General features: G+C 47.2%; 1 protein-coding gene across 4 annotated transcripts in view; it reads left to right on the top strand.

The window, feature by feature from the left end:
* Positions 1 to 15,635, top strand: part of LOC137552383 (programmed cell death 1 ligand 2-like) — a 114,860-nt gene that overhangs the window by 87,956 nt on the left and 11,269 nt on the right. For all 4 annotated transcript variants that reach the window (XM_068271387.1, XM_068271390.1, XM_068271388.1 and 1 more), the window contains exon 6: positions 13,918 to 14,052. In XM_068271387.1, the coding sequence (XP_068127488.1) occupies positions 13,918 to 14,052 (135 nt within the window). The remainder of the gene's footprint in view (positions 1 to 13,917; positions 14,053 to 15,635) is intronic.

Raw genomic sequence — 15,635 nt, 5'->3', positions numbered from 1 at the left:
GCCAGGAGTCCGCCAAAACAGGGCGTAGATTTCAATCACCTTGGTCAGAAAGTAGTTAAGGAGCTATGATAAGTACATAGCAAACATTCCAATGGAAAGTAATCATGTTTCTTTAACCAGTCATTTCTAGACCTACTAGCCATACCTGAATATATTGTCTTCAGGTGAGTTTAAAGTACAGTGCCAGAAATCACAGGTATCCAGAAGCGAACGATTAACTCAGTTACACTCTCCAATATACCCTCATCCGTATGAACACACAAATATTTGTTTGTTGTTGTACCGGTTTAAAGTTTTGTTATCCATAGGTCTATAAGTTTTTGCAATTTTAAATCATTTTCAGTAACCATCACATTTTAAAGAATGGGCTTATTTTTAAAGGGACTCCAAGCACCGCTCATAGGCATGCCTTTAAGACTCCGACTCCGACTACTACTGCAAAGTACTTAAAGATGCATACCTTTCTGTAGCGTGTGCTCTCCTCTTTAATTTGATGCCTGAATCGCCATTCTACACCAAACAGTTTCCGTTCGATTTCAATTAAAAAATCGCCACTGCCATCTTGGCTATGTTATAACTTCCGGGTCACCGCTGTCTTCTCTGTTAGAGAAGTGCATCAATGAATGAAGCAGGAAGAGGAAGTGACATGCATGGCTATTGTAAGAGGCTCCTCCAGAGGAGTCATAGCACGACTTTGTTGGAAGTCGTCTGGCTTAAAGGCATGCCCATGAGAGGTGCTCGGAGTCCCTTTAAATAACCAGCAAATGTGCCATTTATGTTTAAATACATTAATATAACAATACATACACAAAACAATTCCTGCTTTCATTTTCTTTATTTATGGTATGTATGGCAAATGTCAATTGATAAAATAGGTTTGTAGTACACCAGACTGAAGCAAACCATAAGGCCCTGTTTGCGTGTGGGTGTCACAGTCACTTGTGTGGACACGGTGGCTGGCACATACGGATGTCCGCGGGCGTCCTGGGGCATGTTGTCAGTCCATGAGGCGTAGGGGTTTGCGCGTGCGCAGAGCGGAGGGACGCGCCTGTACATGTTGTTGCGTAAGCAAATGCGCTTGTACGTCATTACCTGCTAACTCCATTTTGCGCCCAAACAGCATATATTAGTCTGCAGAGAACTTTGCTCTGCACTGTTTTATTGCAGCTTGTATGCTAGGTCTTCCGTGATGTGATTTCGTATCTGCCTGTATGATTGCCCGACTTGTTACTGACCTTGGCCTGTTCCGACTACCCGCTCTGTTGCTGACCTCTGCCTGTAAGACTTTCCGATTTGCTGCCGACTTTTGCTTTGGACGACTTTCTGCTCTGGTATCTACCCTTGCCTGTACAAGAATCTGCTCTGTTGCCAACTTAACCACTTGAGGACTGCAGTGGAAAACCCCCCTAAAGACCAAAGCAATTTTGACTAAATGGTCCACTGCAGCTTTAAGGCATAGCTGCAGGCCCGTACAACTCAGCACACAAGTTATTTCCCCCCCCCCTTTTCTCCCCACCAACAGAGCTCTCTGTTGGTGGGGTCTGATCGCCCCCCTTGTGTTTACAGTATTTATGTTTTAATAAATATTTATGTTACGTTTTTTAATGTTTTTTTTACTAATACTTTTTTTTTTCGAGCAAATCCCCTCCCTCCCCCCAGCCAGCCAATCACGCGATTGGCTGTCATAGGCTTCTGCCTATGTGAGCCGATCTCTCTCTTGTCCCCCAGGGGGACAGCCGTGTCACACAGCTGTCCCCAGTACAGCGCTGCCTGATGATCACAGCGCTGTACAAGTAAATAGATGGCGATCACGCCGTCTAACAGTCTCCCGAGCAGCAATAGCCGCTTGGAAACTGAAGAGGGGGCGGAGCTCCGCCTTCCGAGCATGAAATGCGCGCGCAGCTTGCGCGCGATCTCACGCAAATTAGAGCCCCAGGACTTGACGCCAATTGGGCCGCGACCATGCTCATTAGCGTGGGGCGGTCGTTAAGTAGTTAAAGTGGATTCGAGATGAACTTTTACTCATTTCATAATTGTGTTCCTTTCCTATTGTTTATAGGGCATTCCTCAAGCAAAATACGTTTTTGTTTTTGTTTTAATACTCTAATCCCATATAAACTAAACAAGCCACACCCACAGGTTTTCAGAGAACCAAGGCACTTTCAGACAGTAGCAAGGGCTCATGGGAGCTCAGTTTGGGCAGGAGGAGGGGGAGGTATTACTAGCAGGGCCGGATTTCTGGGAAGGTCACAGAGGCCAAGGCCTAGGGCGAAAAAAATTAGCAGGGCGCAGGACTTGGAGAGATAAGAGGTCACATGTCAAAGTAAATCACCTCTCCTGCTTTGCTCTGGTCTGCCTGAATTCCAGAGATCCCTGCATCTCTCTTACTTGTGCAAAGTGTGTGTTATGGCAGTCAGAATCTGCTGTTACCTGTATGATAAGAGGGGACAAACAATCTGCTGTGAGAAGAAAAATATATCGGCTCAAGTAGCAGAACTCTTGAGTTCTAAAAGTTTTTTTCATGCAGCACGCATTCACTCACGGGAAGGAATTAGCAGCTCTCCCCCTCGCTGACTGATGTTATTTTATTACTAGTAGGTCAATGCTGTTAAAGACCTCAGACTTGTCAAATTTATGGCTTTTTTTTTTCCTCCTAGAGAATGACAACAACATTCTTTGTCCTACAGTTTAACTCTTTCCTGGCATTTTTTGCCAGCAAAGTACTGTGTTAGCCATCAGTGAAAGCAGGATGATTTGAAACAGAATGATAACTGTGTTACATTTATTTACATTTACAAAACAATCAATGGATCTCCTGCTGACTGTATATATAGCTGTGTGCCTAACATCTTGTACACAAGTCTGAAGACGGCTCTCACTGTTTTTCTTTTGGTTAGCCAATAAAAAGTGTTATTCTGTTACAAAACTTCCTGCTGACTGATTTTAAGATCTGTCTTAAGTGCTAAATTGTCACTGTGTAAAGTACACCTGAGCTTATGCTGGGTACACACAATGCAATTTTCTGACAGATTTACTGCCACATCGACTATTTCCAACATGTCCGATATGCTTTCCAATCAATTTTCTGAATGTTTTTTCATAGAAGTGAACAGCAAATTGATCGAAAAATTGAAATTAGATCAGACATGATGGAATAATCGACCTGTCAGTAAATCTGTCCGAAAATTGCATCATGTGTACCTAGCATTACACTACATCTATGCCAGTGTGTGTAGTGTCAGAACCTTCTACTTACCTGGTCTCTGTTTTGGATGGGCTTCTCTCCATTGCACTCCTCTGTCCCGTTTGTGGCTCTGACTACAGCTAGTCGCACAGAGCACAAAGAAGCAGCGATGTCCACTGGGGCTCCTTGTGATTTTGCACTCCTGTATGCATGTGCACAGGAGCCGAGGGAGTGTTATGGGTATGTGTACTTGACAAGTGCTGCTGAGTGCTCATACTTGAGCATCATTTCTGAAGTATGCAAGCCCAGAACACTATCGCCTGCTGTGCATGCAGACAGGAGCGCAAAATTACATGGAGTGGACAGAGCATGCACTGCTTCTTTGTTGAACGGGCAGGGCCGGGCCGAGGCACAGGCTGGAGAGGCTCCAACTTCAGGGCGCAGTGTAGGAGGGGGCGCACAATTCATTCAGCTGTCATTCCTAATTGTGTTTGAAGCAGAAAGAAATAAGAAAAGGAGACACATGGAAGTGACAACAAGCCAGATAACTAGAGATTAAGGTGTTGGGAGCCCTGGGGTGCCTCTTAGTCTAATAGCAATCAGTGTGTGACGGCTGGGGTGGGAGGGATGGAGGGGCGCACTTTGGTGTCTCAGCCTTGGGTCCTGGAGGACCTTGTCCCGCCTCTGTGAACAGGGCAAAGCAGCAAAACAGAGGGGGGGGGGGGGGGCGTTCAAACTAGTCAGAGTTGGACAGAATGGGGGGGGGCGGTTGGTGACAGCCGGCCTAGGGCGCTGGAAAGTACAAATCCGGCCCTGATTACTAGCCAGAGATTTCAGAGGCAGAGGGGAGGAGGGAGGAGGAGGGGTGATTAGGTTTTTTTGCTCAAGATGCAGATATGCCTGCCTCTGTGTAATGTTTACAAACAACATGGCTGCTGTCATTGTATCACAGGAAGAAATAATCATATTCTATTAAAGCTGTTTGGAGCTAGATTTGCTGTGTAAACTATCTAAACTTTAGATAAGATATATAGACAAGTTACTTGTTATAGTTAGTTTTTCATCTCGGATACACTATAAGGAACTATGTTAAGACTAGTGTTGGGCGAACAGTGTTCGCCACTGTTCGGGTTCTGCAGAACATCACCCTGTTCGGGTGATGTTCGAGTTCGGCCGAACACCTGACGGTGCTCGGCCAAACCGTTCGGCCATATGGCCGAACTAAGAGCGCATGGCCGAACGTTCCCCGAACGTTCGGCTAGCGCTGTGATTGGCCGAACGGGTCACGTGGTTCGGACCCGAACGCGCTCTGATTGGCCGAACGGTCACGTGGTTCGGGTAAATAAATACCCGAACCACGTCATATCTCCGCCATTTGTCTGTGGGTTTAGCTTTGGGTAGGCAGGCAGGGTAGTTCGCGCTCCAGCCACGCTAGCCAGGGTCCCCCCTGTCATTGTGTCACTGCTGGGAACAGTAGTACACCGCTTGCTCAGCCACACTATATAGCATTCTGTTTACTGCCACTCTGTGTACCTCGCTCAGCCACACTATATAGCATTCTGTTTACTGCCACTCTGTGTCTGCTGGGAATAGTAGTACACCGCTTGCTCAGCCACACTATATAGCATTCTGTTTACTGCCACTCTGTGTACCTCGCTCAGCCACACTATATAGCATTCTGTTTACTGCCACTCTGTGTCTGCTGGGAATAGTGGTACACCGCTCGCTCAGCCACACTATATAGCATTCTGTTCACTGTTCTGTGTCTGCTTGGAATAGTGGTACACCGCTCGCTCAGCCACACTATATAGCATTCTGTTTACTGTTCTGTGTCTGCTGGGAATAGTGGTACACCGCTCGCTCAGCCACACTATATAGCATTCTGTGCACTGTTCTGTGTCTGCTGGGAATAGTGGTACACCGCTCGCTCAGCCACACTATATAGCATTCTGTTCACTGTTCTGTGTCTGCTGGGAATAGTGGTACACCGCTCGCTCAGCCACACTATATAGCATTCTGTTTACTGTTCTGTGTCTGCTGGGAATAGTGGTACACCGCTCGCTCATCCACACTATATAGCATTCTGTTCACTGTTCTGTGTCTGCTGGGAATAGTGGTACACCGCCCGCTCAGCCACACTATATAGCATTCTGTTCACTGTTCTGTGTCTGCTGGGAATAGTGGTACACCGCTCGCTCAGCCACACTATATAGCATTCTGTTCACTGTTCTGTGTCTGCTGGGAACAGTAGTACACCGCTCGCTCAGCCAGAGTATATAGCATTGTGTTTACTGCCACTCTGTGTACACCGCTCAGCCAGACTATATACCATTGTTTACTGACACTCTGTGTACACCGCTCAGCCAGACTATATACCATTGTTTACTGACACTCTGTGTACACCGCTCAGCCAGACTATATACCATTGTTTACTGCCACTCTGATTCTGCTGGGAACAGTAGTACACCGCTCGCTCAGCCAGACTATATAGCATTGTGTTTACTGCCACTCTGTGTACACCGCTCAGCCACACTATATAGCATTGCGTACTCTGCCAGTCAGTGTGTATATTGCTGGGATCAGTAATACTCCACTCACCGTCAACCACTATATGAGCTCAACATGAGTTCCCCAGAGACCTCCGCTGTGAGCAGCACTCCCAACAACAGCAACAGCCAACGCCCCACGCAAGCTATAACATCCACCCCAGCAGCCAGTGGTCAGCAGCAGCCCTCCCCGGAGGAGAACGTTGTGTCCATCAGTCCGTCGCCAGAGCGATTAATGAGGGCTGCCATTGAGGAGATGATGGGGCCTGATGTGGAGGAGGAGGTCTGGCTCAGGCCAGCATCCCAAGTTAATGTTGAGGACGATGAGGGGTCTGTGTCTGGGGATGTTGGGGTGGCAGAGGTGGTGGGTGGGTCAGACTCAGGAGAAGAGTTGTATGATGAGGATGATGATCGGGACCATCTGTATGTGCCTCAGAGTCCGACCCCGGAAAACATGTTGTATCGTGTGTTTAGGTACTAAAATCTGCGTTCCCTCCCAGTAGTGTTGGGCGAACAGTGTTTGCCACTGTTCGGGTTCTGCAGAACATCACCCTGTTCGGGGTGACTATATAGCAGACTATATAGCATTGTGTTTAATGCCACTCTGTGTACACGGCTCAGCCACACTATATAGCATTGTGTTTACTTCCACTCTGTGTCTGCTGGGAACAGTAGTACACCGCTCACCCGCCACTGTATAGCATTGTGCTCTGTGTCACTGCTGACAATAGTGGTACACCGCTCACCCACCACTGTATAGCATTTCTGTACTGCCACTGTACTGCTGCCAGTCAGCGTGTACTTTAAGGATAAGTGAAATGAGGAAGAAATCCGGTGAAAGAGGGAGGGGCAAGGGAAGAGGTGTTTCCCCTGACGGTTCACGTACAGGCCACAGGGGAGCACCCAAGAAAACCCACTCAATACTGCCCATGTTGTCCAGGACAACAACCCTCACAGATCCAAAAGAACAGGACCAGATAATTACTTGGATGACCTCTCAAGCGTCCAGCAGTGGGTTAAGCAGCACCAGCACATCACGCACGAGGTCCGAGTCCTCAGCCAGTTAAAGTCTGGGCTTTCTTTGAAGACTGCACTGAGGATGTTACCATGGCGATTTGCAAGGTGTGCAAGACCCGCCTGAGCAGGGGGAAAAGTATTAACAACCTCTCCACCACCAGCATGAGCCGCCACATTCTATCCAAACATCCCACTCTGTGGGCAAACGCGGCAGGACAGGGTACCACCAGCAACACTGCCTCCCTTGGGTTCACCAGACTCACCACCAGACCCGCCTCAGCAGCAGCAGTAGCCCAGCCATTGCGTGGTTCACAACATTCACAAACATCAGACGATGCTGACACTGTCACTTTCCGGACTAGTGCTCTTGAGGTCTCCCAGTGTTCATCAAACACAACAACCAACAGCCCTTCGGTGTGCAGCGCTACGGTTGAGTTGTCTGTCTCTGAGATGTTTGAGCACAAGAGGAAATTGCCAGCAAATGACCCCCGGGCCGTGGCAGTAACAGCCAGCCAGCATAGCCAAGCTTCTGGCCTGCGAAATGCTGCCATATCGAGTGGTGGAGACAAACAGCTTCAAGGGCATGATGTCAGTGGCCATCCCACGTTACGTTGTTCCCAGCCGCTACCACTTTGCGCGCTCTGCAGTGCCTGAGTTGCATGAGCACGTGGTCAGCTAAATAACCCGAAGCTTGAAGAATGCCGTTGCCTGCAAGGTTCACCTCACCACTGACACCTGGACGAGTGCGTTCGGCCAGGGTCGATACATCTCCCTTACCGCGCACTGGGTGAACCTTGTGGAGCCTGGCAGCGATTCCTCACCTGCTACGGCGCGGGTGTTGCCCACGCCGCAAACAGCTGGATAACAACAGCAGCACCTACCTCTCTGACTCCTTCTCCTCCAACGCATCTCAAAGCTGTACCTCATCCGGAAATGCTAACCCAGCACCAGCAGCAGTAGGATCGTGGAAGCAGTGCAGCACAGCTGTTGGCATGCGTCAGCAAGCGTTGCTGAAGCTGATCTGCCTTGGGGATAAGCAGCACACAGGGGAGGAAATTTGGAGGGGAATAAAGGAACAGACGGATTTGTGGCTGGCACCGCTGGACCTGAAACCGGGCATGAAGCTAGACACCTGGCACGAACTGGCAATGTACGCAATAGAGGTGCTGGCTTGCCCGGCAGCCAGCGTTATGTCGGAACGCTGTTTCAGTGCTGCCGGAGGCATCATCACAGATCGGCGTATCCGCCTCTCCACAGAAAATGCAGACCGTCTGACTCAAATTAAAATGAATCAATCCTGGATTGGAAACGACTACGCAACACTCCTGGACCCCAACCAAGTAACATGACCGATGAACATCTGGGATGGTTTAGCGTTTCCGGTCCCTGTTTATTGAACCTCTCATCTGTATTACATTTATGACTGCATGGCGGCAAAAAGCATTGCTGCTATATCCGCACGCTTTTTGTCCTCATGCAAGGCCTGGGTTGTTGTGTCTCACAAAGCGTGGCCTTCTCCTCCTGCGCCTCCTCCTGTTCCATCACGTGTGCTGCTGCTGCTGCTGCTGCTGCTGCTGCTGGGTTACCGTTGCCGGTCCCTGTTTATGGAACCTCTTATCTTTATTACATTTATGACTACATGGCGGTACAAAGCATGCTATCCGCACGCTTTTTGTCCTCATGCAAGGCCTGGGTTGTTGTGTCTCACAAAGCGTGGCCTTCTCCTCCTGCGCCTCCTCCTGTTCCATCACGTGTGCTGCTGCTGCTGCTGCTGCTGCTGGGTTACCGTTGCCGGTCCCTGTTTATGGAACCTCTTATCTTTATTACATTTATGACTACATGGCGGTACAAAGCATGCTATCCGCACGCTTTTTGTCCTCATGCAAGGCCTGGGTTGTTGTGTCTCACAAAGCGTGGCCTTCTCCTCCTGCGCCTCCTCCTGTTCCATCACGTGTGCTGCTGCTGCTGCTGCTGCTGGGTTAGCGTTGCCGCGTGGTCCCTGTTTATTGAACCTCTTATCTTTATTACATTTATGACTACATGGCGGTACAAAGCATGCTATCCGCACGCTTTTTGTCCTCATGCAAGGCCTGGGTTGTTGTGTCTCACAAAGCGTGGCCTTCTCCTCCTGCGCCTCCTCCTGTTCCATCACGTGTGCTGCTGCTGGGTTAGCGTTGCCGCGTGGTCCCTGTTTATTGAACCACTTATCTTTATTACATTTATGACTGCATGGTGGTACAAAGCATGCTATCCGCACGCTTCTTGTCCTCATGCAAGGCCTGGGTTGTTGTGTCTCAAAGCGTGGCCTTCTCCTCCTGCGCCACCCTCCTCCTGTTCCATCACGTGTGCTGCTGCTGGGTTAGCATTACCGGTCCCTTTTCCTGGAACCTCTTATATGTATTACATTTATGACTGCATGCCGACAAAAAGCATGTTACCTGTGCAAAGAAAACAGACATTTCCCGCATTTAAAAGACAGTTTTCCCTTTGAAACTTTAAAATCGATTTTCTCAAAAACTATAAGCTCTTTTTGCTAAATTTTTTTTTCCTCTTGTACCCACTCCCAAGGTGCACATACCCTGTAAATTTGGGGTATGTAGCATGTAAGGAGGCTTTACAAACCACAAAAGTTCGGGTCCCCATTGACTTCCATTATGTTCGGAGTTCGGGTCGAACACCCGAACATCGCGGCCATGTTCGGCCTGTTCGGCCCGAACCCGAACATCTAGATGTTCGCCCAACACTAGTTAAGACTCCTCCTTTGCTGAACCATGCATGCACATTTGCTTACGCAACACCGTGTACACGTGTGCATCCCTCCGACAGAATTCGCCAGGATGCCCGCAGATACCTGTATGTGCCAGCCCCTGTGTCTGCACAGGTAAGTGACCGTGACAGTGGGTGTGTGTGTATGTGCCACCATCACTAGAAAACGCCTTGAAAACAAGCCTGGATTTACATCACAAGAGCCTACAGATGCACAGATGTCCTGGCACCCTAAACTTCCCCCTCCATGAACCTACAAACCCCCACTGAACTGCACTGCAAGTATGCTGGCAGGCCCAGCTGTCACTTCTCCGTTACTTCACTTGCCCGTCATAAGTAGCTATAGGTGTCCCCTAGTATTAGGTAGTCTGAGGTACCTTCAGTATTAAGTAGCTAGAAGTACCCCTGAGTGAAGTGAGAGCTTGTCCGTGGAATGCAGTGGCGTTATAATAGGGGCTGCAAGCCATGCAGCTGCGGGGGGGGGGGGGGGGGGCAGGGCTCTTTTTGGGGTTGCAGCATGAGGGGAGAGCATTGGCCATCTACATCAGTGGGGAGATGGGGCCACTCCCCCTTCCCTACCCTCAGGCTCTCCCTTCAGCGCTCCCCCTTGGACCTCCGTGGTAGAACACATGGAGGTATGCCTGTGTTCCCGCCTGCCGCTGCTGCCACCTTTTAATGCTGGAGGGGAGGCGCTGAGGGGAGAGCCTGAGGGGGGGAGTGGCTCCCCTCCCCGCCGATGTAGGTGGCCAATGCTCTCCTCTCAATGCTCTCCCAATTTTCACCGGGGGGCCCAGTGATTTCTAGTTACGCCCCTGGTGGAATGCCAAGAGGTGGGTGAATAACCTCTCATTTACACTCTGCTCAGGACTCTGCATAGAGAAGGAGGGTGGGATGTACCCCGAGAAAGTAGGCAGAGCATAAAACAGCCAATTATTTTACTTGGGAAAATGTAAACTGAAGTCATTCTTAAACTTTTAATGGCAGTGTTCTTAAACTTGGCACAGTTGGTCACTGGGTGACTGGGATTAATATTCAGGAAAGTAGGTGAAGCCTTCAACAGCCAATCAAAATTCACCCATTGATTTTTCAAGGGGAATATTTAAATTGCTGCCATTCTTCCACTGTTAATGCCAGAGGCCTCAACCTAGTACACTCGGTCATTGGGTGACGGAGGTTCAAATTCAGAAAAGGGGGCGTAGCCACAAACAGCCACTCAGATTTGTTTGATTGATAAACTCCTTTTAGTCTCACATTATTGATACCAAGGACCCAAGACTCACAAACCTGGTCATTGAGTGACTGTGGGGCAGATTTATCAACGTATAAACAACGTATTTTTCTTCTTAAACTGTTCTAACCAGCAGGGTGAGCAGATAATAAGAACCTTCTTAAATCCTAGGCAATAGTGGCAGTTTAGCATGACTTTCTAGAGCTGCACTACAGTTAAGAGAAGTGCAAATCCATCCCTAAACTGGTGCAGATTTAGAAGTGCTTAAAAGCAGTTCTACAGATGTACAGGGACATTTATTAAGAGTGTCTCAGACCAATTATTAGTAGGTTTTTTAGAAATCTGTGCAGATTTGTCTCAGACATCCTAAGAAATCACTAAATAGTGCAGATTCCTTCTTAAACTGTTAGGAATAGGAGGAGTTAGGAAGGTCGCAGTGCAGTGTGTGAGGGGAATTGCTGTTGCTGAGGTAACCAACACACCTGCTGTATTGATAGCAGCAGGCTCTGAGGAGGAATTCAGCAGGGGGAGGAGCACCACACAAATCATGTGTAGCCTGCACTCTGCAATCATGTTTAGGCTGCAGCTCTACATCTGTAGAACTGCTATCAAGCACTTCTTAATCTGCGTCAGTTTAGGGATAGATTTGCACTTTTCTTAACTGTAGTGCAGCTCTAGAAATTCATGCTAAATTGCCACTATTACCTAGGATTTAAGAAGGTTCTTATTATCATGCAGAACTGTTCTCCATGCTGGTTAGAACAGATTAAGAAGAAAAATCTGTCGGTAATGCGTTGATAAATCTCCCCCTATGTGTCAAAGTTAGAAAAAGTGGTTGGAGCCAACAACCACATTTTTAAATGAGAAAATTTAAACTGCAGTTGGTCTCTGGGTGACTAGAATTAATATTCAGGAAAGTAGGTGGAGCCTACAACAACTGATCATATTACTCTATTGATTTTCAAAGGGAATATTTAATTTTCTGGCATGGGGTTGCCAGCTGGGGTTATTGGCTGGGGTTCAAATTCAGAAACAGGGCGGAGCCAAACAGTCAGTCAAATTTGTTTCATTGATTTTAATGGGGAGATTAAAACTGTTCCTATTCTCACATTATTGACGCCAAGGACCACAAAACTCACAAACTTGGTAATTGAGTATAACACAAAATATAAAGAAGTGACAAGGAATAGATTGACTTGTGTGACAATGCACAGAAATAAAACCTTGTCAAATCATTGTCAACAAAATAAATCTACTTTATTAAATATAGCAGCATGAATAATACAAAAATAAAGTGAATTAAAAGTGCATGGGATGGCCACCCTGCCATACACCCAGCACACTCACAACACACTCAGGTGCACCCCCACAGGTACCACTAGGGATATAAGCAATGTCCACTCAATTGGAAAGTAGGGAAAATTATAGTGTAAATGACCACAGCTTTGCTCTGCACAATGAGTTTAGGTCTGTAACAGTGTGGGTGGGTGTGTGTGCAGCCCAACCCCCTTTCAGAGAACTGCAATCTGGGACACAGGAAGTTCCTCCCAGCTCTCTGTGTGTATGTGTTCCAGGACATTTTGACCAATCAGCAGTGCCTTGATGAAGAAACAGGCATAATACCCCTTAAAGTTAGACATCCCTTGGTTAAGCGGAGCAAGGTACATTGCAGTTAATACCTGTTTACATGCTTATTCCATCTTGTTTGATTGTTAGCTCTGTATTGATGACTGGTCCATGTATGTTTTGTTTGCAGTTTTCACGGTGCTCAACTACTGTATGGAAAGGATTAAAAAATAAACTTATAGCACCAGTCTAGAGACTCTCTGCATAATTACTGAAGCCAAGGGCTGTTACAGATTGTATCGATTGGTAATCAGTGTCTATAAGGACCCTTAACAGTGGTTATTCTCACAAGTGGATCTGTTATATCAGCTCACAAGTCATAGCAAGCAGCATGCCAAGCCCATCATGTGCAGAGCAGCAACATTAGCATTCATCGTGCAAATAAAAAGCAGCAGTACAGCCCAAGCAGCCACAAGTGGCCAACTGACAAGCAGCTGAGGTGATTTCACCACACTCCAGATCCCATCTGTGGATAATGTCCTGTAGTCATCTGTGGCTTTATCAGGCAGACCAAATAGACATCAGTCCTGTGTAGCTAGCAGTGATCCATGCTCAAGTGAGTCTGTGGTAGTGCTTGATGGTGCGCTAGAGGAGGGACACGGGAAAATGCAGTGTCGGCCCGGGATGTCTCCACGGGTGGCGTGCCAGGCAAGATGTCACAGCCCTCTTACATCCCCGTGCCCAGGGCCGGATTTGTACTTTTTACCGCCCAAGGCCGACTATTACCAGCCGCCCCAACCGAAACCGTATCCTACCACTTCTCTCTACACACACCAATCCCAAAAATTTTGGGCCGATGGTGTCCACTATTGGGGCTAGTGCCGAGGTCTCCATGGCAACGTGAAGTGAATCATTCATGTCACACGGGGCAACTGGTCAATCAAGCGATCTACAGGTAATGGGCGTTGTGGGAGCCTTCCACCACACACATAGTCAAAAGTGGCTTACAATTGGACATTGGGTGGGGTCAGCAACACGTAAAAGTGAGTCCTGTACCCACTGCTGTTTTCAGGGTAACAGTGCTGGCCAATCAATTAAAAAATGGGTACTGTGAGAGGCTGCCTTCTGTATTCTGTACTATTTGCTGGTGCTGCCGCTGGTCCTTTCATCCCCCACACCAAGTGCGTGGGACCTGGCCTTCTGTAACTGCCTGGAGCTGCTGCTATCTCATTGGTCAAGGTCTGGCTTTTTGCTAGTCACACACTGTTCACAAACGTTTGGTTAACGGCCTGCAGCTGCCTGTAGCACAGCACAGGCAGATGCCAGCGGGTACTAATAGTGCAGTTATCCTGACCACTTTCATTTGTTTGGACACTTGCAAATAATGCCCACTGTCTGCAGGCCGCCCCTTGTTTATCTGGTGCCCTAGGCCATGGCCTACTGTATGTGGCCTTGCCAGAAATCCGGCCATGCCCGTGCCCCTATAAAGTAGGGATTCACATATATATATATCACTGTACTAATTATTTGGTTTGCTGTGAAGTGCTGTTATATCAGTGTCTACTGGGAAACTTAAATTCAATTCATTTTATTTCCTTTATTTTCTTTAGATACTGGTACTGACGGCTTTTCATTTAAAATGAAAGTCATAATTCCATTTGTGGTTGTATTGGTGTTACTATGTACAGTAGCAACAATTAGCTATTCAAGAAAACGGCTTTGTTTTAAGTTCTTCAGGAAAAAAGGTACTGTACATTCTTATTTTAATATATAGTACTTATATACATGCATTACTGTACCTAATACTTTTGTGTAGTGCCAATAATTTATATAGAATTGCTTATGTAACTAAAGAATAATGCCTGAAATATGAAAAGGCTGTTCAGCATTACAACAGCATCATCCAACATTTGTTATGTCAATAATTCTGATACTCATAGATAAAAGTTGCAACTAAGCAAGAAGGAAATTCTCTGCAGCACTATCAATGTGTGTGCTAGGACCAACAAGTAATGTATAAAGGCAGAGGAACTAGGTCCTTTTGAAAACAGCACCACACATATATAATCGTCAAAAATATGCAATTTATTCAGTACAATACAACATCACTATACACATAAAAACAATTAAAACATAAAGCCACCTGTATCATAAATAATCATGGAATAGCAGCGCTCAATGGATCAATATGTTTATATATTAATAATAAACCTCAGGGGTGCTCATGAAAGAGCCACCCGCTGGGTATGAACCCGGGTTCAATTGATAACCAGTACACAAGTAATAAAGTGCAAGCTGTCCTAATGACAGTAACTCCTAATCCATCTGCTAAGTGCTATCAATATGATGCAATGTGTCAAAAAGATGCAATATGATCAATCATTCCTATGTGAATACACAATACCTGTGAAGCTGAAACACATTATTCAAAAGTGACTATGATACTGCATACTGGACAAGAACCACGGAGGACACATGTGCAATATACTTATCCGGATGAGAGCGCAACATCAAGCTGGCAAGGAGAAGAAGGGCCCCAGACAGATGTCTCCACCGGTTCCGCGGCTATTACGCCGCTTTATCAAGAGCTGGGGAATCTCCATTTGTTAAAATGGCGAAGGACGCCAAGTTATATAGTGGAAGGGGCGGGTATCACGTGTCCGCATGACGCATCAACATGTCCGCGTGAAGCGCACGCGTCATCAAAACGCGCACGCGCCTCATCGTCCGCATAGCCAATCCCATATATTTATCCGCGTGACGCATCAGCGTCGCCCGGCGCCCACGCGTCACGTGATCCAGACCGCCCAATGATGCCGTCAAGGGCTAAAGGAGGAAATGGAGAATACATGGCCATTTAGAACCACGCTGGAACGCAACAGGAAGTAAATATCCCTGCATTGCACAAAACTATATAATATTGTAACAATAAAGCGCATAATGCACTTTTGTACTCATGTGTTTCAGCCTCCATAACCTGTAAAGAAATTTTGTTAGTCACACAAACAGCAACCACTGCTAAACATACATAATATATATCACATAGCATCCCCTCCTAAGAGGTGGAGAGAAACACTAAAGTTCGTGCAGTCCACAAGGAAGGTCCAATCCAAAGATGAAAAGGGCAAAGACAGTTTCAGCAAACCCGCGCATAAAACGACGAATCAGCATCCAATGAGGTAAAAGTCCAAAAAGTCCCAAGATCCCAGGTATGACACAGAGTCCACGGTAACCGGGTGCACCCCTATACTCATTTCTCCTGGGAGGGGGGCAGGCATCTGGGTTCCCCTCCTAGGGCACCGGAGGTGGGGAAGAGCCCCTTGTCCAT

This window comes from Hyperolius riggenbachi, chromosome 1 (genome assembly GCF_040937935.1).
Source record: "Hyperolius riggenbachi isolate aHypRig1 chromosome 1, aHypRig1.pri, whole genome shotgun sequence".
Classification (NCBI taxonomy): domain Eukaryota; kingdom Metazoa; phylum Chordata; class Amphibia; order Anura; family Hyperoliidae; genus Hyperolius; species Hyperolius riggenbachi.
The sequence above is the reverse complement of the archived record's forward strand: the minus strand, read 5'-3'. Positions and strand labels throughout refer to the sequence as shown.